This window comes from Charadrius vociferus, unplaced genomic scaffold (assembly GCF_000708025.1).
Source record: "Charadrius vociferus isolate BGI_N301 unplaced genomic scaffold, ASM70802v2 scaffold356, whole genome shotgun sequence".
Lineage (NCBI taxonomy): Eukaryota > Metazoa > Chordata > Aves > Charadriiformes > Charadriidae > Charadrius > Charadrius vociferus.
In genome coordinates this window covers 2,158,041-2,180,637 of record NW_009648717.1, presented here as the reverse complement: position 1 = coordinate 2,180,637, position 22,597 = coordinate 2,158,041, and the positions used below count along the sequence as shown (strand labels likewise).

The 22,597-nt window shown below is 40.3% G+C and overlaps 1 protein-coding gene across 1 annotated transcript in view; it reads left to right on the top strand.

Annotated features, from left to right (window-relative positions):
- The first annotated feature begins 1,885 nt into the window (after positions 1-1,885).
- The window catches only part of LACTB (lactamase, beta), a 30,199-nt gene continuing 9,487 nt past the window's right edge, over positions 1,886-22,597 (top strand). The window contains exons 1-6 of the mRNA XM_009886725.1: positions 1,886-1,971; positions 10,140-10,186; positions 16,452-16,555; positions 17,989-18,014; positions 19,942-20,051; positions 20,571-20,616. Coding sequence (XP_009885027.1) covers positions 1,886-1,971; positions 10,140-10,186; positions 16,452-16,555; positions 17,989-18,014; positions 19,942-20,051; positions 20,571-20,616 — 419 coding nt within the window. The remainder of the gene's footprint in view (positions 1,972-10,139; positions 10,187-16,451; positions 16,556-17,988; positions 18,015-19,941; positions 20,052-20,570; positions 20,617-22,597) is intronic.

Below are 22,597 nucleotides of genomic sequence, written 5' to 3'. Positions count from 1 at the left end.
CCCGCTGTGTAGCACAGGTGTATAACTCAAGGGAAGTTTGGCTCTTGTAATAAACTGTGCGTTACCACAGTCTGGTAAGTGGAATTAATTTAGTTATAGCCATATGAATTTCCTGTATACAGCTGATTTATTAGAAGACATCCTCAAAAGTGGTATTTTTTTGTATGTTTAGAATACCTGGTCTAATATCAGTCATCCTTTTTCTAATTACAGTACTCGCAGAAAGAAGACAAATATGAAGAGGAGATTAAAGTCCTGACTGACAAACTGAAGGAGGTAAAATTACAGCTGTTCTTTACAACAGACCTTCCAATGCAACCTGGATTCTTTTAATATAAACACCACTTTGATGCTTTAGGGATGAGCACGTCATTCTGGAGACAGTTTGGTGTTATATGTCTCTCCAAAAAAGTATCACCGCCTTATTTGCCTCCTCTCATTGTACTCTTTTCTTCATTTGAATTGTTGCTCCTCTAGTTGTAAGTACTATGTGTGTGTTTCCTAAAGTAGTCTGTATTTGTCTTGACTTCAGGCTGAGACGCGTGCTGAATTTGCTGAGAGGTCAGTAACCAAGCTGGAGAAGAGCATTGATGACCTAGAAGGTATGGACTTTGCTTTTCCCCCTTACTATAGAAATACAGATCTTTTATTCTCCTGTTGTTTAGTTTCTTTCCAGTACCCAGTTCTACTCATCTAATGTGTCCTGCTTACATAAATGGGTCTGCCTAAAGAGTGAAATAGGCAAAATGTTTTCCGATTGAAATGTATTGACAGCTTAAATGCTTCAGGTGAACAGTGTTTTGCTCTTGCCTGTTCCTTTTTCTCTCATGATCTCAAGACTCTCTTCATTTTTTTGCTTTATACTCTTCTACTTAGAGGAATATAAATGTATAGGGTAAATGATTAGATGGTAAGTAGTATTATTATCTTACTAAAAAGTAGATGAAGAGATGCATTATGTTTGTAATAATTAGGAATGTAGCAAGCTAACCTAATTTATTACTGCAATAAGCATGGGTCAAGGCAGGCATTTTGTGACATAGACCAGTTGCTGTTTTTCAGTAAACCTAATGGATTGTATACATAGTCAGAAGGACGGCTTGTTTAACTTCAGAGGGTTTGTTTTAAGGTTTAGATAAATCTGTCAGAACTGCAGTAGAATAGTAGAATGTTCTTTTTTTCTCCAGAGAAAATAATTTTGTAGTGCTTTGTAATTAAGGGTTGTATGGAGTTTACTATTTAGATATGTTACACTAAGTCTAGGATTTTAAGAAGCTGGATTGCTTGGCATGGCAGGGTAAGTTCTGCATAAAGGGTGTGAAATATCTGGGTAGGTGCTGAAAATTTATGATCACTGACTCAGGAAGGAAAGAGAGAAGAAAGATAAGTGTTTAGAAAGAACAAAAATTGTTGTAAGAAACTGAGTTTATGACATCACACAAACCAGAGAGGTTGGGTTTTTGTTTTTTTTAAAAAAAGTGGTAGAAAATAAATGGTAGCATTGTCCTTGAGCCCCATTTCTGGATCTTTTTTCCCTAGCTCCTGTGTGCCCTTCTAATGTGTATTAAAACAAAAATCCAGGGCAGAGAAATATAGGTTTTGCTTCCCTTGTGTACTTCTTTTCTTTGTGTTCTCTATCACAGGTTACCCCACTGGCAGTGCAGTTAATGAACTTGTCACATAAAACTGTTCGCTATTGATTTTTTTTTTTTTAATTCTTCTCTAATTTTGTAAATTTTGTTTTGTTTTGTCTGTCGGAACACCTCTTTCTCTGCGCTCTTCCCCTTTCCTACGGCTTCTGGATGGTATCCCATGCTACCACCTTCACCTTCCATCCCGCGATCACGCTCCATTTCTTTGCACACCTCTGCCTTCCCTTGGGCGAATGTTAGATGAGCTATATGCTCAGAAACTGAAGTACAAAGCCATCAGTGAGGAGCTGGACCACGCTCTCAACGATATGACTTCCATGTAAATGTCTTCCCAGCTTGTGCCTGCACCTGCTTCCCTGCCCTCATTGATTGCGCAGTTCCGGTCTTGTGAAATTATACTCCCTCTGTAGTGGGAGACGCGTTCCTTTAGCGAGACTAGGTGTACAAAATACCATGAACAATTTCTTTACCGTGGCAGAGTGTGGGTGAGTGTTGTGCCTAGCCTGGTAAATACTCATGGTGATTTTGTAAGCTGCCTAATAAGCTCGTGTTTACTCTTTCATTCTGTATCTGCAATCTTTGTGTCTTGTGGTTGCCCTTTGTTTGTAGCTCTGCATATATCCTTTCAGTTCTCCTCTGTTCAAGCAGTGTCTGCCAAGCCCATCACGTTCAGTTTGCCAAAGAAAATTGCCTCAGTACGGGTTGCATTCAGAGTGTATTCTTACGCTATCGCAGTTTTTCTCTGGCAAAGTTGCTACAAAAGTTTCAAAGAAATTTAGATTTAGCTGTATTCTCTATTAATGACGGTGGAAAGTGTTTATCTAAATTTCCTTAACTGCTCTGAGAATTTCAGCTGTTATCACTAAGTGACAAGTGTGGAAATAGATTTAAAATACTTTGTAATTTAAACCCATAAACGTGACAATTGAATTGTAGGTTTCTTCTGTTATTTTGAGGAAGGTAGTAGTAAGTTAATTTGCATATACCAAAAACGTGGTAATATCAACTTTAGTCATAAGGAGAAAAATAAAGTGTATTAGGCAGCAGGAAAGCAGGAGAGTGATCAATTGTAAGGAATGACTAGTCCCTACAGTGTTTGATACAAACAGGCTCTCCTTCCATCAACCTAAAACTCTGAACAGAGGTCAGCTATGCTAAATCCACCTTCCCGTGCTCATACCCTTCACTTGCATGAACCCAGTACGGTTGACATGGGAAAGAGGAAGAGCTGTGGCCCTCAAGCGCTTGCGAGGTGCGATGTTCAGTCCCGGCGTTTCTTTTAGGAAGCGAGCGGGCTTTCAGCAAGGCAAAAGCTTTGCTCAGAGCTTGAAATGTAGTTTGCATGCACCTATATTTTAAGTGTATTTTCTTTGCCTTTTTGCCTCCTTGATCTGTTTCTTACTTCCTTCCCTCTCTCTCCCAACTTCTTAGGAGGGGTCTAATGTTGTCTGCTTTGATATTTTTTTTTTTTTTTTTTTTTTAAATTACCACCACCACCACCCCAACATATGTTGTTGCTCAGCGGCTTATCAAGCAAATGGATTTATTTTTTTTCCTCCTCTGAGTGCAGAGATTACAGTATTTCTTCAATTTGGAATATTTCTAAATGGAAAACAGACTTTAAAATGTACTCTACTGATACGTGATGACATTACTGTAGCATTCCAGTCCCAGCATGGTGTGGTGTTTCTCTAGTAGTTGTCTTGGCATGCTGGGCTCTGCTGTTGCTGCTTTTTTGGAAGTCTTTACTGCACCTTTTTTATTTCCTCCCTTATCTCACTTTTTCTTTTCATGCAGATAATTTTCTTTGCTTCACTTCTCCAAAGACATCTTCATCGGGTTGGATAAAACATCTTTCCAAGCTTTGGATGTTTCATGGGTTCATAGTCCTGTCTTCTAGCTTAGTTGACTCTATTCTTCTAGCACCTGTCTCAGAACATGCTCTGTTTGTGCTCTGCTGTACAGAAACTCTACATCTCTCAATGTAAAATAAACATCCCAGCTGTATCCCTTTTGCTATTCCCTTGCCTTTTATTTATTTGAGTAACTCTTTCAGTTATTAATAAAAATTGCTTTTTTTGCCATTAGGGATTTAAATTTTTTTGGTGTTTCCAGTTTTTTCTGCACTTTTGTCTGAATGCTGACAATGCAAAGCCAGTGGTAGCAGTCTATAGGATGGGAATATTACTCTCAGTATTTTGAGGTTAAAACTGACCAGTTATGATCTTAGTCTTTCTCAAAATCTGATGCAGATAAAAAGACAAATAGATGTAATGGGAATTTGTTCAGTTGTTATTGTTAGGCCAAAATCTGCAAGGACAATACTTCCTTGGGGTCACTTGGTCATGGGAGAATGGCTGAGAGAGCAGATTTTTCACTTCGAATTCTGAAATTTTCTTCTGGCTTGATGCTGAGGACTTCCTGTCTTTATATAAATGTGTGTGTTTGTTAAATAATCAAGATGGGTTTAAAGGGATGATATCAAAAACCTTAAATTCTTTTTTTCACCCAAAAATAGTCCTTTAAATGTCTTGCAAAAAATAGTTTTCTCCTCTTTTATGTCTTGATTACTCAGCAAAGATGTTGCTTGCTAACTTTTTTTTTTTTTAAATATACTTCTCTTGAGTGGCATGGTAGGATTGGAAGTTCAGCCGGGAGATTTCAGTAGCTTTCCACTCTTGTGCTTAACTCAGACTTGTGAGTTTTAATTGCAGACTCATGAGAAATATTTCAGAATTGGAGTAGGAAAACTCTCATCGTTACAGTCATAATGAAATGATTGTGCTGCAAAGTGGAACATACAGATTTCAGGTTTGAAAGCCTAAACATCGACTTGCATCTGATTTGGCAGTGACTGATTAAGGATGAAGAATTAAATACTGACACTTTCCCTTTTTGTACTGTTATTAGCAACTAGAGAGTTTGTTATTTTTAAGTTCATTTTCTTCACAATGAAATGAGTTATTTTCCAGTTCACATTAAAGTGAATCAGTTTAACCTGGATTGATTTCTGATTGTGCCTGTCACTGTATATATTGCTAAAGTTCCTAAGTCACCACAGCTGAATAAACCCACTGCAGCATAGCTGTGTTTTAGTTTTTAGCTTGTAGAATAATGTAAATGTGGCTTGCTTGTTCAACTTCAAGATTATTCAGCAGTGCAGTCTAGGCTAGATTTCCTCCCCTCCCCAAAACCTGTTTTCCAAATAAGGCTTGCAAATGGATGCATCGTCTTCCTCCCTGTCATCCTCAGATAACTTCGTCTCATCCCAGTCTTTTATCCCATGACATATGTCCTAATGTTACTGGCTATGGGGAGAAGCCCAAGTACAGGATATATATCAGCAGTCACAGGTAGTCCAGATAATAAAGTTTAATAAGTTACTACTCGTCAACTGAGATACAGTAAGTAGGTTTATACAATCTGTGTATCGCAACTGAAAAGTAAATTGTTTAGCGTGAAGGTTAACCAAATACAATGAGATGAGCATTTGTAAAGTGACTGACACTAATGGGGTTAACTTCACAAATGCAAGAGTTACAGGGAATGTTATCAGCTGTCGCTTGTCAGCTGAGCCAGAGTAGTTTATGCTACAGCAACTCCAACCCCTTAATCTATTTTGTGTTTTGGTTTATTGTGTCAGCAGTGTTGTTTTTCCCTCAATTCCTTGCAATACTGTCATTTCTTAGAAGTAAAAAAAAAGCAAAATCCAATGTAGGTACCTGGTAATTTTTAACACAGTAATTTTGAATATCAGTATTTAGATTTTCTCTTTTCCTTCAAATATAATCAGCTCTCTGCACTGTAGGGTGATGTATTGCTGGACAAAGGATGGAAATGGGCAATGCAATGCATATACCCAGGTAGCTGCATACAGAATTCCTAGCTGGCGCTGCCGCGCTGATCTTGACTCCACGGAGCTGTTGTGGTGTCTCACTGCAGTGTATGTCAGCACTCTTGTCACCATTGGACCTGACCTGTGCATTGTGCTGTCTGGCTGTGTGTACATGAGGCTTGTTGAGAGGAATACAAGGCTGGCTGTCTCATTTCCCTGGGTGCTCTGCTGTGCTGAGGCCGAGCCTCACTGGGTCTGCACCAGAGCTTGAACTCCCTGCTTGGCCTAAGGTGGCTGCCTACAGAGCCAGCCCTTGGCTCTACCTCTGGTAAATCACAACCTAGACAGACTGCCTGTGGGTAATCAAGGGCTGACTGTACACTCGGTAAATGCTTTCCATGTTTTACATGTTAGTCTCATTTTGGGTGTTGAGAAATACTGTAAATCTCTACCTCAATTAAAGAGAGTAGTTTTCTGTGATGAAGGTAAGCATCAAGTTCTTAGTTCAAATTATGTTGTCATGTTTGAATAACATCTAAATACACTTTGCCAAACAAAGTGAAATCGTAGTTACTCTGAGGTTTCAATGTTTTTTTCCACGTATACGTGACATTATTCTGGTAAGAGAGACAAGACCCAGTTATTACTGGTCCAGGATCAGAGCTCTGAAATGTGCCCTGGTTTTATTGAGCTGGCTGTTGGAGTTTGGGCTGGGGAGGAAGCTATGAGGAGTCGCTACTCACCGCACAAGTATGTCCTCCAGACCAGCTCACTGCACAGCTTTGCCATTGCTGTGTCCAGAGCCTGCAGGAAAAGAGGATTTCTGTGGAAGCTGTTAGGAAGCTTGTGGAAAAGAATCAGAAACAGTCACTTCCTGTAGGGGAATAATCTGGGATCATGAGGTCAGGAGTGCAGTTTGAATCTAGACTATTGAGAAAATTATGGACAATTTGAGAAAACAAGACAGTCAAACTATCATGGGAAATTCTTTCACTCTGCAGAACAACTCTCTCTAAATGCACTGTCATAACATAGCTGTGGCTGTTCTCTTTGACCATGAATGTGAATTGTCCTCTCCATTTACTGTATTTGAGCAGCACAGGTTTTCATGCTTTCATTTCATTTTCACCAAATGTTTGGGTTTGTTTTCTTATGAAGTACAACTGAACAATTTATAATGTGGAAGTGTGTTGAGACCAGTAACAGAAGTACGTTTCCCTACCAAAAATACCATTTCAGCGGTCGGGTTCCCCAGGAAGGGAGTACGTGCTGAGTAAGACCTAGTGGTAGTTGGCTATCAGCATCTCTCCTGCCGTTACTTACCCTGGTTGTGACACAGTTGCTTTCCCTCCTCTGACAGATGAGGTTCTGCCACATCTTAAATAGTTTACAAAGAAAAATGGCACTCATGAAACAAATCTTCCATGTGCTGTACATAATGATTAAAGTAGGTCTTGGTTCTTCTAGGAATATAGCTGCAGTTCTTTGTTTCTGTTCCCACTTACCTGTTTCACAGCTGTTCCCCACAACAGGAGTCTTAGCCAGTTCTTCATAGGTTATAATAGCTGTTCCTTGGAGTAGCTGTTTAATTACCAGAGTTGTAGATACAAAGGTAAAATGTTTCTCTGTATGTTACTGAACTGTCTGTGGTGTGACCAGTTTCTTTATTAACTCTTACTTAACTGTTTTCTCTGTCTAATCTGTCTTCATTCTGCCTCTTTTTTCCCTTCTAACCTGCTTGCTGCCTGTACAGACCAACTCTACCAGCAACTTGAGCAAAACAGTCGCCTAACTAATGAACTAAAGCTGGCATTGAATGAGGATTAAACTTTAGTGTGACTATATTGTTAACTTGTTTAAAAACCGCTTCTTCCAAATTTCCTTAAGAATGAATCAGTAAATGTAGAAATAAGCAAGAAACCTAGAAATTGATTTTCTTCAGGCTGTTGATTCTGTGGTAAATTAATGGATGAAATTCTCAGTTTCTGTTGGAAAAATATGAAAATGCTTCTTCTGGATGAGGCTTTTCATTATCTGTATGCACACCTACTTTGGAGGAGCAGTAAGCTCTTTGACTGTTCAGTAGCTCCTTTCCACTTAGGTAAACAGCTACGGCACTTTGCTAAAAGTATCCAGAAAGTAACAGCCTGCCTTGTAGAGAGACACTCAATTTACTATCATTAACTGGCCCTGAGATTTTTACTAGAACGTGGGCAAGAGAAAAATGTTCAGCAGGATTCACATTTCCGTATTTCAAAACCACCATAAAGGATACTTATAGCTGTTTTGTTATCTGGAGACTTTAATGCAAGAATTTTGCATTACTCTGATTGGACTTTCAAAAAAAATCAAAAAAAACCCCAAAAAAAACCCCCAAAACAACTTGGAATGGGAGCTCCATCTGAAAATATCCAGTCAGTTTAAAGGTATGCTTGCATTAGTACGACGTTACTATTACTGGATTCTGGTAGGATGCAGCTCTAGAACATTGTGCTTATTTACTGTATCGAATAAGTGTGTTAAATGACTGTCTATAAAAGTGTGCATGCAACATAAAGCTACTAACTTCAATTTTATTTATTTTCTAGAAGAAATAAATTTCTTAAAGGTCACTTCACTGAAGAAGAGGTTAATTCTAATTTTTTCGCTCTTTGCAAGTTCTGAGTTACATGGAACTTACAGTATGGTTCTGCAAGGAACTTAATTATTTTCTTTATTGCCCTACTTTAAAAAAGAAAAAAAAAATCAAAAAACACACACACAAAAAACCCAAACCAGCCATTTGCCATCCCACGTTCCTGTAAGCAAAGAGCTTCTAGAACATGCAAGAATTGCATCTCTGTTGCCAGTGCATTTTCTTAACAAATGCAGCTGTAAACAGTTCTAAACTTGCATTACTTGCCATTTGTTTTATTAATTTGGAATTCTCTCTAGTTGTGTTGTTTGGGGACATCGGTATTTATGAGCATGCACATTTCTTAGCTCTCTAAACCCTCCAATAGAAATGATGATTGCATGCCTTCATGTTCTGAGAATCAGTGCCTCCAAAGAACTGCTATTCATGTTGTAATTTTCTAATTCCACAACAGAGAAAGTGGCGCATGCTAAAGAAGAAAACCTTAGTATGCATCAGATGCTGGATCAAACTTTACTGGAGTTAAACAACATGTGAAAACCTTCTTAGCAGCAACCACATTATTTGTTTTATTATTTTTACACCTGCTTGCCGTGAAACCCCATAAACATGTCTTTATTTTAGTTTCACCACAGTCACAAGAACATCTGCTAAATGATCAGGCAGGGGTCAGGGAAACACCAGAATGGGCAAGCCATATGCGGGTTAAGCTATATTCCATTATGGTTTAAATGTGCCATTTCCCAACAAAAATGTTACCTACACTTTGTAGAGAGTTCTGCAATTCAGTATGCTTAGTCTTTTGAAGAATCCTGGCTGTGGCAGAAAGTGTCCCACCTCAAGTGCCAACTACAGTTTTTAACAAGAAGAATGATTCATGTTCGAGAGAGATCAGGTGGAAATGGTGCTATTTTGAACAAAAGGTTCTGCTGAAGTCTTGTTTGGTATCAGACAAGTCAGGAGCTGTCCAGCACAGTAATTTATTTTTGTCAGAATTTTATTGATCTGTGAGGATTTGGACTTTCTGTCTAATTCAATAAAACAAAGGTATATAAGCAACAGAGAAAAGTGAAGGCTTCTGGAGGTTTTAAATTGTGTTCTTGCAACTCAATACAGAAGTGTAGGTCAGCATTTCACCTTGAGCATTCATGCAATTGTATTTTTCATGTTGAAATGAAAGATTCAATAAATTCAGGAGAAAACATAAATTTGGAAGAGATTGTTTTAAAATGTATTTTATTCGTGTGGATTTGGGGGAGGGGGAGGAATTTATAAAACGATATTCGCCTCACTTTTTTTCACACTTTCTTTGAGCAGTTTTAAAAGTATACCTGTATGTAAACATTGTATAATGATATGGAATAAAATGCACATTTTAGGACATTTTTTAAATTTTGCTCTCCTGTGGTTTGTTTTTCGTCACATTAGCTTTCTGTGTGTCGCTGGGTAAAATATACACATGTGCAGTGTCTCTCATTGGGATATGCTGTTAACACATTGGCTTTCAGTCTCTTCTGTGCTGTTAGGCTAATGTATAAAAATGAAATGGTTTGGACTGATGTGCAGCTGCAGCTGCTAAGAAGGCGCCCTTTGAGGGCTGTATTGCAGGAACCTGTCCTCGTCACTTGATTGTATTCCCAGATGTGTACAGAATGCAACTATCCCCTAATGGATGTTAGAGCTTTCCAAAGTTGTTAATTGTCGACCAAAACTGTTCTCAGTAAGATCATGGCAGAACTCCCATAGAGTTCTGTAGGAAATGAGTCCTAAAGGCCATGCTCTTGGAAACACTGCCGTGTATTTGCATATCTTAACTGTTAATATGTGTTAATTTACTTTGATACAGTGATAAACTTTCTGAAATGATGCGTCAAGTTAATGAGAGATCCTTTCACCCAATTTTTCACTTCTGGTTGCTAATTTCTATGTGTCTGGGTATCTTTATTTGAATTATGAACTCTGTCAATGAGCAACTTCAGAACTTCAAAAATAATTCATATTCCTTCTTTTTCTATAGTATATTGCTGAAAGTTGATGCTGTCCATCGTAGCAGCAAGGAGCTCGGTAGGAGACAGGGATAGATAACCTTCCAGATCATCAAAGAATCTCCGTTAGTGGACCCTTAGCAAGCAACTGAAAACAAGTGACTTTCTCAGCAGCTGGTGTAGTGGTGAAAGGGTAAAGTAATACATAATAATTTTGGGTTAAACGGAGTTGGAGGGAGAAGATGTACTGGTGTGAGTCTCTGGCTTCTTTTGATTGTGTTATAAAGGGGAGAACTTAGTAACATTACAAGCTTTTGCCTAATTTGTTGGCTGCTGCCAAGTCATCCTGTATGAAAAGGACGAGATCCCTGGCTTCACATTTCCCTTTAAGTGTTTTTGGGAAGGAAAGTACATGTTGCAAGGCACCTACAGTGCCTTAAGCTTGTACTGAAGGCCAACAGTCTAAAGCTCCAAATAGAATTGTGCAGAGGTAAGTTATTCTAATCGCTTTCTCCTTCCTTAGTAGAAGGATGAAATGTCAGGTAATTGGGCTCTAAGAGTTCAAGCCTCCACGCGCTCGTGGCTTTGAGTGGTGCTGCTGGAGTCAGTAAGACTGCCTCCAGCAGGAAGAAAGTGCTACGCTGCGTAGTAGTTGGTAGGTTAGGGCCCAGAGCCTCCCAGAGAGTTGGAGGCTGTGCTGGGAGCTGAGCAGAGGAGTTCCTCACACTTGGCCATGAGTCTTACACAGCGAAGTGTGCTGCCTGCCCCACTGGGTTGCTTTTATGGTCCCATGGTCTGCACTTGAGTCCTAAACAGTGTGTCTGAGTGAGGTCAGACCCTTTGTTTGCTGCTTAAAATTGCTTGCTTTCCAGGAGACCACAAACTGCTTTGTGGTTTGGGGAACCTAAATTCACCTCTTGCTATGTGTCGGGGTAAGGAGGAGGCTGTGGTTTTAGTGTCTCTTAATGAGATCATGTCACTATTAATAGGGCAAGCATGTGCAAGCAAGGAGATAAGAATTAATCTGAAAAAAATCTGTTTGTAGAATAGACTTCCCCGAAGTGCACTGTTGCAGATGAATTCATAAAGCTTCATAATAGGTGAATAAAAGCTTTCTGGTTCCAAGGAGAGCTGAAGGGAGCAGTGAACATAACAGTGAGTCAAGTAGCATTTTTTTTTCTCACCTTTTTTTTCCACACCAAATGGCTTTTTTTTTTTCTGTCTAGCAACAGACACATAAATAGGCATATGGATGTATTTGCTGTAGCAGGAAAATGTTTCTCCCATTTATCATAAACCATTACCCATTATGGGTTCTTTGCATGCAGTGTGTAATCAGACAAAACTCAAGCTAGAAAGCATTGGCTTGTAAAAATAAATAAATTGGACTTTTGATTTAACCCCATTCCAAACAAATGGGATTTTCTCCCTCTTGAAGCTACTTTGCCCAAAATATTAAGTCTAAAAATTTGTTAAATTGCAGAACCCTGCATCACTCAGCATTCCTCAAGATGTGTGTCTTGGTTTGGCGAGCTACTCACCATTTTCTTCAATGTGAAAACACATTTGGCAGTTTGAAATATACCATTATTGTGCAGCCATACTATGTAATTGTCTTGGTTGTTTTGTGAGATGTTCTCTCTCAATGAAACAAGTAGTTCCGAGAGCACCAGAACTGGCAAAACCTGCCTTCTTGCAGATTCGTGTCTCGTGGTTGGTTGTAAACTTGCAATGACTTTTTTTTTCGGATACTGAGACATTTGTGTTGTCTCTCTCCCTCATGGGATTTCTGTGATGTCTAGTAATACGCAAAGCATGCTGCAGGGTGTCCCTTTCCTTCCATCAGAACACTCATAGGCATGCTCTTTCTATCTTAATGGTTCCTTACAGTCACAAAACTTGCAGAAATGTAATTTTTCCTTTTAGAGTTCTATGTAGTCAAAACTAGTCAATCAGTTTGAGTTGTTGAATGAGATGAGAGACAAAGATAAGTGGCATTGAGTCCCTTTTTAAAAAACGAAGCTAAAGCAGTAGCCTGCACATACATAGCACTGCCTCTCAGAGCTCTAGCACCTGAGTGAGAAATCTGAATCTGTAAGGTATTACACATATTAACCGATTCCTTCTGTCATTGGTGCTACTCAAAATCTGGGTTAAGTCAGCAAACTTTGCTGTACTGTTAATATTGTAGGGAATATCTATTACACTGGGCTGTCTACGACTGCTGTAATGTCTGTTAGTAGCAGCAAAAGAAGAAAGTGATAAGCCAACTAAAACATTTAAAAACAAGGCTGGGGGCTGGAATATTTACATGGCTCAGCACTTGGGGAAAATAGACTGTTTTTTCCTTAGATGGTTATTTTGGTGTGTGGTGGGTTTTTTTTAATCTGAGTTTTTTAATAAAACAGGAGCATCAGTGAAAGATTAAGTGGGAATTGCAGCAAAAAGGTCAAAGCAGTAGAGAAAACAAGGATAATGCTTTTCATCTTCATGGATTTTTTTTGAGAATGCACACAGGAATAGTTTTTTTTAATAGAGGGAAGCTGTGTAACTTTCTTCAGTGTACGCTGTACTCTTTCCAAGGTATGGAAAACCTGTGCAGGTTTGCATCGTCTTTTTGGCTTCAGTAGTGAATCTGTCTAATTTTCTGTAAGTCATAGTCTTGCCAATTTGTAAGCTGTTGCTGAGAATTGCATGAATGCAGATCCCACACAATGACAGCAGCTTAGTGAGCAATCTAGATAGCCCAGTTAATTTATATGAGAGCAGAAACAATGGGAAACAGAAGTAAATAGAAGTCTTGCAGACACATGCCAGGCTATTCCTTACCTTTTGTTATTTCTGGACTGATAATGCCCTGAAATGAGAGGACATTATGGAGTATTTTGGATTTAAATATTATGGCCTTTAAGGGCACCTCAGCACTAGTTTCTTCTTATCTCTTTGCTGTTTTGAGAAATGGCTAGATAAAGATTAAACAGCGTCTTTTTCATTAAAAAAAATAGAGCCAAGACAAAAAAAAAAATAATAATAAAAAGTCCTGCAGACCTACTAGCAACTGACACTACCACATGTCATAACATACTGGCGTGCATGGTTGTGGGAACATTTCTCATTTGTGTACAGCAAGCATAGGCAGATCATGGGTATAAAAGGGTGAAATATGTTTGGGGCCATGACAGTGTAAAGTATTCTATTCCAGGGCCTGACCGTGGGCTGCTTCTTGGGATTATTCCTTTCATCGCTGATGTTTTTAGGTTTTTTGCCCTGAGATTCAAACAGAAATGTCAAGGAAACGTCCATGTGATGCGTCTCAGCCAAAGCTCATGGCAAAGAGTGTTTCTTTGGATAAAACCTGCAAAGGCCTAACACCTAGTGGTAGTTGTCCATGCCAGTGAGGAAGAGGATGCAGGTCTGGTGTCTCTACAGTAGAATTTGTGAAAGAATAATCAGAAAGGTGACACTGCAAAGCTCTGGTAAGTTGTTTTAACTTGCTTAGGACACATTGGTATTGATATTAACATGGAGGTGTGTGTGAGTTTCAGTTTAAAAATAGAGGATTTCTTTGCAGGTCCACTAATAGTTTCTCTACACCAAATGTTTCTCTTGACAAGAATACTACTGGAAAATGCTTCAGAATCTTTCCTGGATTATGGTTTTCTGTAGCCAGCAAGGAGGAGCCTGCCAGACTTCTTTCCACTTAGTCTGGGTTGCTGTACTACTTCCTTATTTGTTTATTGTACACACGTAGGCTATAAAATAGGCTAAATGGATGATGTAATTTGTGCAGGCTGTCCAGAAAAAAGCCCTGTATCTAGAAGATGAACTAGGTGAGAAAGCAGCTAAAAGGGAAATGGTAAGATAGAATTGCACACAAGGGCTAAAGGCAAGTCAGGAGGGTGTAGATGGCATGAAGGTGATCTACAGAAGAATGAATCCCTCCCTCTAAGTGCTACCATGTAGTTATGCCTTGTCCTGCTCCTGTAGCCTCTGCTTGTGTTCCTGCAGTTACCATGTTCCTCTGCCACGGAGGAAGGTGGCTGACAAAGTCCAGGTAGCAGCAAATTCTTTGTCACCCCTCATCTGGGTTTAAAGTACAATATGCAGGACCTTTTCCCCGTAAAAATCAATAAAAATCCTTTTTCTCGGTGGTTCTCGCCCCACCAGCAGAATCTGGGTTAAATTTCTCTATGCTAGGACTTTATTATCAATTACCTTAAGCAGGAAATGGTGACCACCATTTTTTGCAGCTTTTCAGCATTAGCAAACATGTAGCGAATGTGTGTGTGTGCTTTTATTAGATTCACATGCAGCCATGTCTGAGTGCAAGGCATTTCCTGGAACTTAACAACTGGGTGGGAAGGATTGTGGATACCAGAGGCAGCCCAAGGGACCCAAACTGGTTGTTAATCCGTGGGAGGCACTCTGTGCTGAGACTTACTGTTGTAAATTGAAATAAAAAGCACACGGGCCTATATGTCTCTGTCTGTGGAGGAGAAGCAGAGGTTATTGCCATTTTGAGCAATTAAGTTCTTGGCTCCTCCCTCTGCTTCCCGAACATCAGTGTATTTGCTGCTGGCATTAGGAATGCTACAGCTAGCAAAACAACTTGTAGGAAGGGTTTACTCCGGATCCATTATTTTTGTGAATCACTTCCTATTAACAGTTTCAATTTAATTAAGGAAAAATCAATAAATCCACATTTAAATTGAGTCCAGATTGTATAGGGGTTTGTGCTGTTTTAGCTCAGCTGTATTAAATAAGGTCATTTTACCAAACCATGCAAGTGTATATACAACTTTGGCCATACACATATATAGAGTATATACAGCTAAAGCCTGCTTGTTTGATTAAGCCTTAGTCAAACAAAGAGTTCCATTAGAGCAAAGGCTCGGGGTTGTAGAATCGAGCTTTATGGAGTCATTGCGCAATGAGAAGTTCTCTCTTGCGTCAAAGCTGCTGGGTCTTTAGCTGCTGCCGCATTTGGCGTGGAGGCTTAAAAAGCAAATAGCTGTGCCCAGTGAGGATTGCAATGCAGTATTTCAGCTTCCAAAGAAAGACACTGATGTTCAAAGGTGCTGAGTCGTTCTTTTTGATCTGAGTAGGACACCTGCATACTGTTTTCAAGGTGGGAGATTGCAGAATCCCTATTTAAACTACAGTAAAACCAGAAAGCTCTGAAATCTGTTTACCCGGTTCCTCTTTTCCCCAAGTCTGTTTTGCCTTTGAAGCAATAATGAAGAAATTACTCTCTCTACTGCAGTGTGAACAACAAAGCTAAGTGTGTCACTTTGTTTCAGTTATAGATACATTTCTCAGACAACATGGGGATTTCTCTTAGTTTCTGTTTTATCTTCCTGTTTGCGAATTTGTAAGAGCACCAGCTGTCCATATAAGAAATGTTTTTTACTCACACCTGTTGTTTAAATTTGGCAGGCACCAAGTCGAGTAGGAACTTGTTAGCTTTCTTTACACCACTTGGAAAAAATGTCGTCATCCATTAAGTAGAGCACAGCTTCCCCTCCAGCTTCAGTACACCCTGAGCTTCGTTCTCTTCTGATGCATGCATCAATATCTTGCTTGCCTTTGCACTACAAGATTGTTTTTATTGGAGATAAAGGAAAAGAATCCAAGCTGAGTGGCAGACATTAAGATAAGTATGCAGGTAGTAAAACTGTTCTACTGAATAATGTTAGTCACACTAAAGTATGACTGTAAGTTAAGTGTGTGTATGTGTACTTGATGTACACTGCTATACACCAGAAAGTATATATAGCATCTAAAATATGGAAATGGTTTTGGTTTGGTTCAAAGTCAAAGAAATAAATGTTAGTATTTCCAACTCAAGCAGTTGATGGGCTTTTCCAAGTGGTACGAGGGACAAACTGTCCCACACTTAGTGCTTACTGCAGAAGTCAGTCATCCCAGGCAGTCATCTTCCCTCAGTAGTGACGTTTTTCAGATTTTCTTAGTTGTTTCCCATAGCTCTGCATGCAAGGGTACAAAATAAATACCTACTTTAGTTTTTGCAATGATCCTATTGGAGCACAAACCTGTGTAAATGCCATTAACTTGATTTACTCTTATTTTACACGTATGGAAAGAGGATAGAGTAAAATCCTTTCTTACTGATCTGTGTAGCATATAGTACATATGCTTACGGATATTTAGAGGGGCTCTTTTGAAACACCTCAACTTGGGAACAATACGCTGCAAAGGAACGGAGTTTGTAGTATGCATGGACTTGCTCCCTTAAGAATACGCAAGCCCAGTGCCAAATGCCTCCACCCAAATATCCGAGATGTTACTAATTTGATAAGAGACCTTTTCCTGTTTTTTACTAGCCTGTGCAGTTTCTCGAGCTGTCTGTGCTCGGTTCTCACAAAGTGCATTTTTAGTGGCACAGAACATGTCTGCAGAGCGAAACGAAGGTGTAATTGCAGCGCAGGTAGGTGAACCCACACTAGAACAGATAGTCACAGCAGTGAATGTGTGGAAAACGGGCTGGCAACCAGCATGCATGTATAGCTGGATGAGTATTTGGTGTGAACTGCAGAGAAGCATTTGCTTATGACAGTAGTTATCAGTAAAAATACATGCTGGAGCTTTGAATAACATTGAATGGTTTGGAAAAATTGCTAGCAGAATAGATACTGAGAAGGTTCTAGAGTCTTCTATCTAGAAGAACAGATAAAGACAGTAATTGCAAATCAGGACTGTACTGTTCACACAGGGATCTGCCTGAAGATTCATATACAAAATCTGGAAACACATTTTTCCTTCTGCTCCTGTATCTGTCAAAGCAAACGTGCCTGTTGGTTTTCTTCCTGACTCCTAGGCGCCTGCTGTGGAGGTGGCACTCGACCCTGGCACTTCAGGATGACTGAAGGCAGTTGTCTGGTCTGCTTCTCTCCCCAGTAAGTCACTCAGTGTCAGGCAGTCGGAGTTCTCACTGCCACATTTCTTGACACACAGTTATCTGGGACTCGTTCATTTCATTGAGCTTTATATTTTGGGGAGAAAGGGTGGAAAGAGAGGTAGTTGTCACCCAGTTGTGAGGAGGTCTTCCCAGAGCAAGCCAGAAAGCTTTCCTAAGTGCCTGCACTTCATAATTGTATCTTTGAGCACATTAGTTTCAGGATGATACTTTATGGTTAATGTATTTAATCTTTTAGGTGTTCTACACCTTCCATGATTTGTTACTTTGTTTTAAAGCACTGTACTTCAGTCTGAAAAAATATACTGGGAAAAGTCAAAGACACTGATGCTGTCTGGTACCTATTGCATTGTGTGAGTAGTGGTTACAGAAGCCATCACTTCCCATGGTATATTGTCCCTCTACCCTGCTGAGTGGGGAGAAGAGCTGGAGAGGTTAAAAAAGATTATACACAGCAACTGAATTCTAATGATAAATGTGAAGCTGTTCTTGGACAAAATTGTTCAATCCTCTCTGTGCTCAGTTTTCTGCCAGAAGAGATTGTTACCTGGAGAATAACTTCAGGAAAAAAAAAAAAAAAAACCACCAAACAGGAAATAATTCTGTATGGTTTCTTTTTTGGTTTTTTTTTTTTTTTTTGGGGGGGGGGGGGGTTTTTTTTTCTTTTTTTACACTGATGTATTTCACAAATGTTCCTTCATTACTTACTTTCAGCTGGTGACAATTATTTTTCCTCTGAGTCTCAAGAGGTTTAAAGTAGGCCCTGAATTAGAAGTATGAGGAAATCCCCACTGAGAAACGGAGTTTCAAAACTAATGTTTTTGCAAAGAAGAAAAAGAAATGTGTGCGGTCTTTGGCTGGTCTGTAACCACAGCATGGTCTTTTCAGCATTCCTTTCCCTGACATGCAAAATGTTTCCCAAACTCCCATCCTGTTGTTTCTAGGGACCATGTGAGACTGCATGCAACTGGTAAAACTAAGGCAGTAATCATGTGGCACCATAAAACTCTTTCATATTCTATTTTATTGAAAGTAAACAGTTCCCAGATTACACATCCTGAGTACACAGGAAAATGGAGTAAATTAAGGAGCGTTATGTTCCTTTTATGCTGTGTATGTTGGGGGTGGGGGAGTGGGGTGGGGGATAAAGTCACCAACCCGTGGTGCTGCAGGACTCTGCAGGTATGAGCTGCTGCTTGGAGGGCAGGGCCAGCCCTGCTGGGCTCCTACTTGAGCCTGAGGACCACCCCTGCTGCCCTGTCTGTTAACTCATGATGGGGACAGGGACACGGCACGACTGTGCTGCTGGTGTAACCACGACAGGAGCAGTGTTCCTGTGTCGTATAGAAAAAGTACATCAGGTTAAACTAAATTCCTCAAGTAGTTAAGATTAACAAATATCTGAATCATAGTGCAAGTAGAGCTGGTGATAAACATGTTGATCTCTATGTCTAAAGACCCACTGGTTTTAATGCTACTTTTTCTCCCCGTCCAGACATCTTACATGTTTAAAGATTGGTTCCTGATTAATGTTTCTCAGCTAAGTTGATGGAGAATTCACCCACCTGTGACCCTAGTTTAGGGAAAAAAACAACCAAACAACTCAGGGAAGATTTGAACCTTAAAATACAGCCGTGAGTATGCACCTATTTATGTACCTTTTGGGGAAGGGATGCCTGGGTTTTTGTTGGGTCTAACTGTTCTAGCACAGAACATTATTGGTGCACGTTGGTAGGGTTAGTGCTGTTACTGAAATGGTACATACACTGTAACCATGCAGGTGTTACCTTATTTGATTAGCAAATAATAATACACTGAGGACTGCTATACTGAGCAAGACCAAAAAAAAGTTTATGAGGAATCTGTAATAAAAACTCAGTTCAGTAAGTCTGTGACAAGAGAGATCCCACCGCAGTGGAACCACCCCTTTTGTTAACAACTGGTTAAACTGATAAGGTTTCTTACTGCCATCTACTGTACGAATGCTTCAAGTCAGAGGGGAATAATTCTGTCTCGGTTCTCAAATAAATAAAATTGCTTCTGAAAAGAGAGGGAGAAAGCAGAGCTTGATTTCTCTCTACATCTAACATTCCCTTTATTTGTCATCTTTTCAAATTCACAGATAATTTGGGGTTTTTAAACACTCAACCTGCAAGCTTCGGTTTGGGCCTGTAGCAGTTATAAATGGTATTTAATAGGATGCAAGAGCAGAGCTGGGCTCGTGATTTCAGAACTGACCAGCCCTTTATCGGGGAAATGCTAATATGCCTTACTTGTTTCCTATCATTGAAACCTTGGATTTTGGCTGTTAAAACATTACCCATCTTTTCAATTTCAATGGAAATGCTAAATTTAGGGGCATGTCACTGTAGAATGTTGCCACATCAGTGAGATAGGGAAGCAAATGAGATCATCATAGCAAAACCGCTGAGATCAAAGTCCAGACCTACAAGCAGGAGCAGCCATAACATCCGTTAAACATTGCTGAGACATCAGGATCCACAAAAGCACTCGCAGAAATGGAGGAGGACTGACAGAAGTGATGAAGTTGTTTTCAAAATGCCTGTAGATCTTTTTTTTTTTTTTTTTTGAGTCATGTTTTAGGAAATACTAATGAAGCCTCATGATTTGCAAATACCTGATGTTTCCACATACTGTTGACCACCAGCAGCAGAGTGAGCATGTTACACCTTTTGATGGTGGGCTACACCACTGCAGAACAGTATAAAAGCTACTGCCCACCTTATTGTTGTTCCCCAGCTCACACAGTAATGCTGTTATGAAAAAGCCAGTGAAAAAAGTAGCGTACAACTACAAGAGCAAGATGACTGGGAAGATACATACGCACTTTAATGTCTCATGTTACTGAGCCTTTGGCATTTGTCTTACTCAAACAGCCTTAAAGGATTCTTGGTGGTGAGTCTAAAGCTGCCCCGTGTCGAGGTGAGTGAGCGCAGCCCTGCTTTGCTGAGAGACCCATTGTGTCGCCCCGTTCTTTATCATCCGAGTAAGGCATATCTCGTCACACAGGCTTTTCAAATCTGGTAAGCACAACTTGGCAAGGAGGCAGCTGGTTTCATGCTAAACCATGTGGAGTTTTTCCACCATGCCAGAGGGGTCTCCAGATGGACTTTTCTGGCCATGTTACGTAAGGAAGATGGATTACAGCTGAGAGCCGTTGCCTGTACTTCTAAGTGGTTGATGGACAAGGATAGAAGAAAAACATCTTTGTTAAACATTTCTGTTGAAACTGGAATTGGGTTAGCCTAGTGCTTGCTGTCCTCATTTTCTATGGCTATCAGTGCGAGCAGAAGATTCTCAAAAACCTTCTAAGCCTGTTATCTCAACTCAAAGTTAACAAACCCAGCAGCTTAGGGGAAGAGAGAACAGATAACAGCAGGCCATGTTGTGCTACTGGATTTAACACAAAGCTCTTCATTAAGGCAATCGGAGAAAAATGGCAAGCTCCATTTCTGGCTTAGGCCCATTCAAAAGTGTGATGCCAAAGAGTGTTCCTACTGAGCAGGTCAATGTAAGAATGCAGAAAATCCTGCTGCAAAAGGCTTCCAGAGACAGTTTAACACCATGAAAATGACTTACGAGTCAGTAAATACAGCATCCTGTACCAGTTGGGTATGATGTTGTACTGTGATAAGCAACAGAGTTTTATTGAGAAAATACTAATGAGAAATAAATGCCTGCAGTGAAAAGTGTAGCATCTGGTCTGCATTTGACTTCACGCATGAAAGCTATTTGGCCTGAATTCCTGCCAAATCCTGCAGTTTTTGAGATCATCAGACATGAAGGAGATTGAACTCTCTAAGTTAACATCTCAAAATTTTCTCCTAGCAGAGCATATGCGGAGTTCTAAAAGGACAGACTCACCACTTTTGCTTACAAGTATGGCTCATTTTTTTGTGTTTTTTAAGCTATTGGAGTGGCCATTGTTAAAGGCTGTTAGCTGTTGTTCAAGAATCCTTCAACATCTATACATTGTGGTTTATGTCATTGTCTAAATACCCCAGAAAATCTCCACGAAATAAATGACAAACCCCTGCACAATCCATCAGACTGGACACCGTGGGCTTTCTACACAAGGAGCTTTCTGCATTGCTAAGTAATGATACATCCCGGTCCACCTATTTGTGATTTACCAGGGTTTAAGGTCCTTAGAACAGTCCAGTCTAAGGCATTCCCTTGAGAGGACTGACTTGGAACAGTTAAAAAGAAAGGCTACTATGAACCTTTCTCAAGTGTTTGGACGCTGTTGTGTTCTCCATAGCATGCCAAGGGCTCTGCTGCTTTTGGTACCACCTCTAGAATTTCTACTCATCCTGGACTACGGTCTGCTTAGTTCACACAAACTAGCTCCTCCCTGTCCTCCCCTCCTGCACCAGGACTATTGGACTAGGTAGTCTGAAATCCAAATAAAGAGCATTAAGAGTGCTAAAAAAGGACTGAAACGAACTGTTAATGAGGGGTTTTTTTAACCTTCTTTGGACCTAACAATCTGCTCTAGCATCATTGTAATTAGTAATTTCACAGCAATGACATATAGAAAGGGGATGACTGAGTATCTTCATACTAATGTAGATCTTTGGATGCTCCGGTTAGACGTGTGGACTAACAATTCCACTGACAGCTTTGAGTGGCTCTGGATTTGCCTTTGCATTAGGCACATACAGTCTCTTTAATTGTCATGAAAGGCTGATGGGAGGATCCCAAATGTGCAGACTCATCCAGTCGGCAAAGCTCACAAGAGTCCTGGTTATTAGAGGTATTCTTGGATGGGATTTGGATCTAGCTGACATGCCACCTACCTGTCAATCTGAGTCTGCTGATGCACTGAAAATCCTTCTTTCCTTCTGCCTTCTTGAGTAATATTATCACTATTTGGTGACTCTTCAGTCTCTTCAGCTTGCTGCTCAGTCAACATTCAGATCATTAAAGACAGCTATTAAAAGTTTATTGGAAGTGGAAGGTTTGGAGATAGTTTAAAAGCATCAGTTGAAGGGCATTGGCATCTCTCGAGCCTGTCTAAAGGGAGCGACTACATGGAAAAATTATTTCTGTGAGCAAATGCTTGCGGTGTCATTGGCACTGCTCTAGGCCAACGTTTGACTCTAAAACCAGCTTTGGAAAATTCAACGTTTGTAAGTAATGTCTCCCTAATCTAGATTAAATACGCTCGTCTTGTAGTTGAAAGGTTTTATCTTGGTGTTAGCCTGTCTTGCCCTGCTTCGCTTCTGCCCGCCGCACATTTTGCAGCAGGCTTTTTTCGTGTGGTCCCGCCATCGTTTGCTGTGGAGCGCTCAGTTAAGATCGGACATTATGTCGTGGTTTGAAGTATCCCTCATGTCCCCTCTGTCCTCTTCCCGTACGCCGCTGCCGCGGAAGCGCTGGTTCAGCCCCGCTTATTCTGCCGGAGCCGCCTAGGTGCTGGCGGGGGTTACAAGCCGACTGCCACCGGGAGAAGGGGCAGGCGCTGCTGAGCCGGCGGGGGGACCGGCCCCGGCTCCGTGGGGGCCCTGCGGGGCGCGGGGAAGCGGAGCC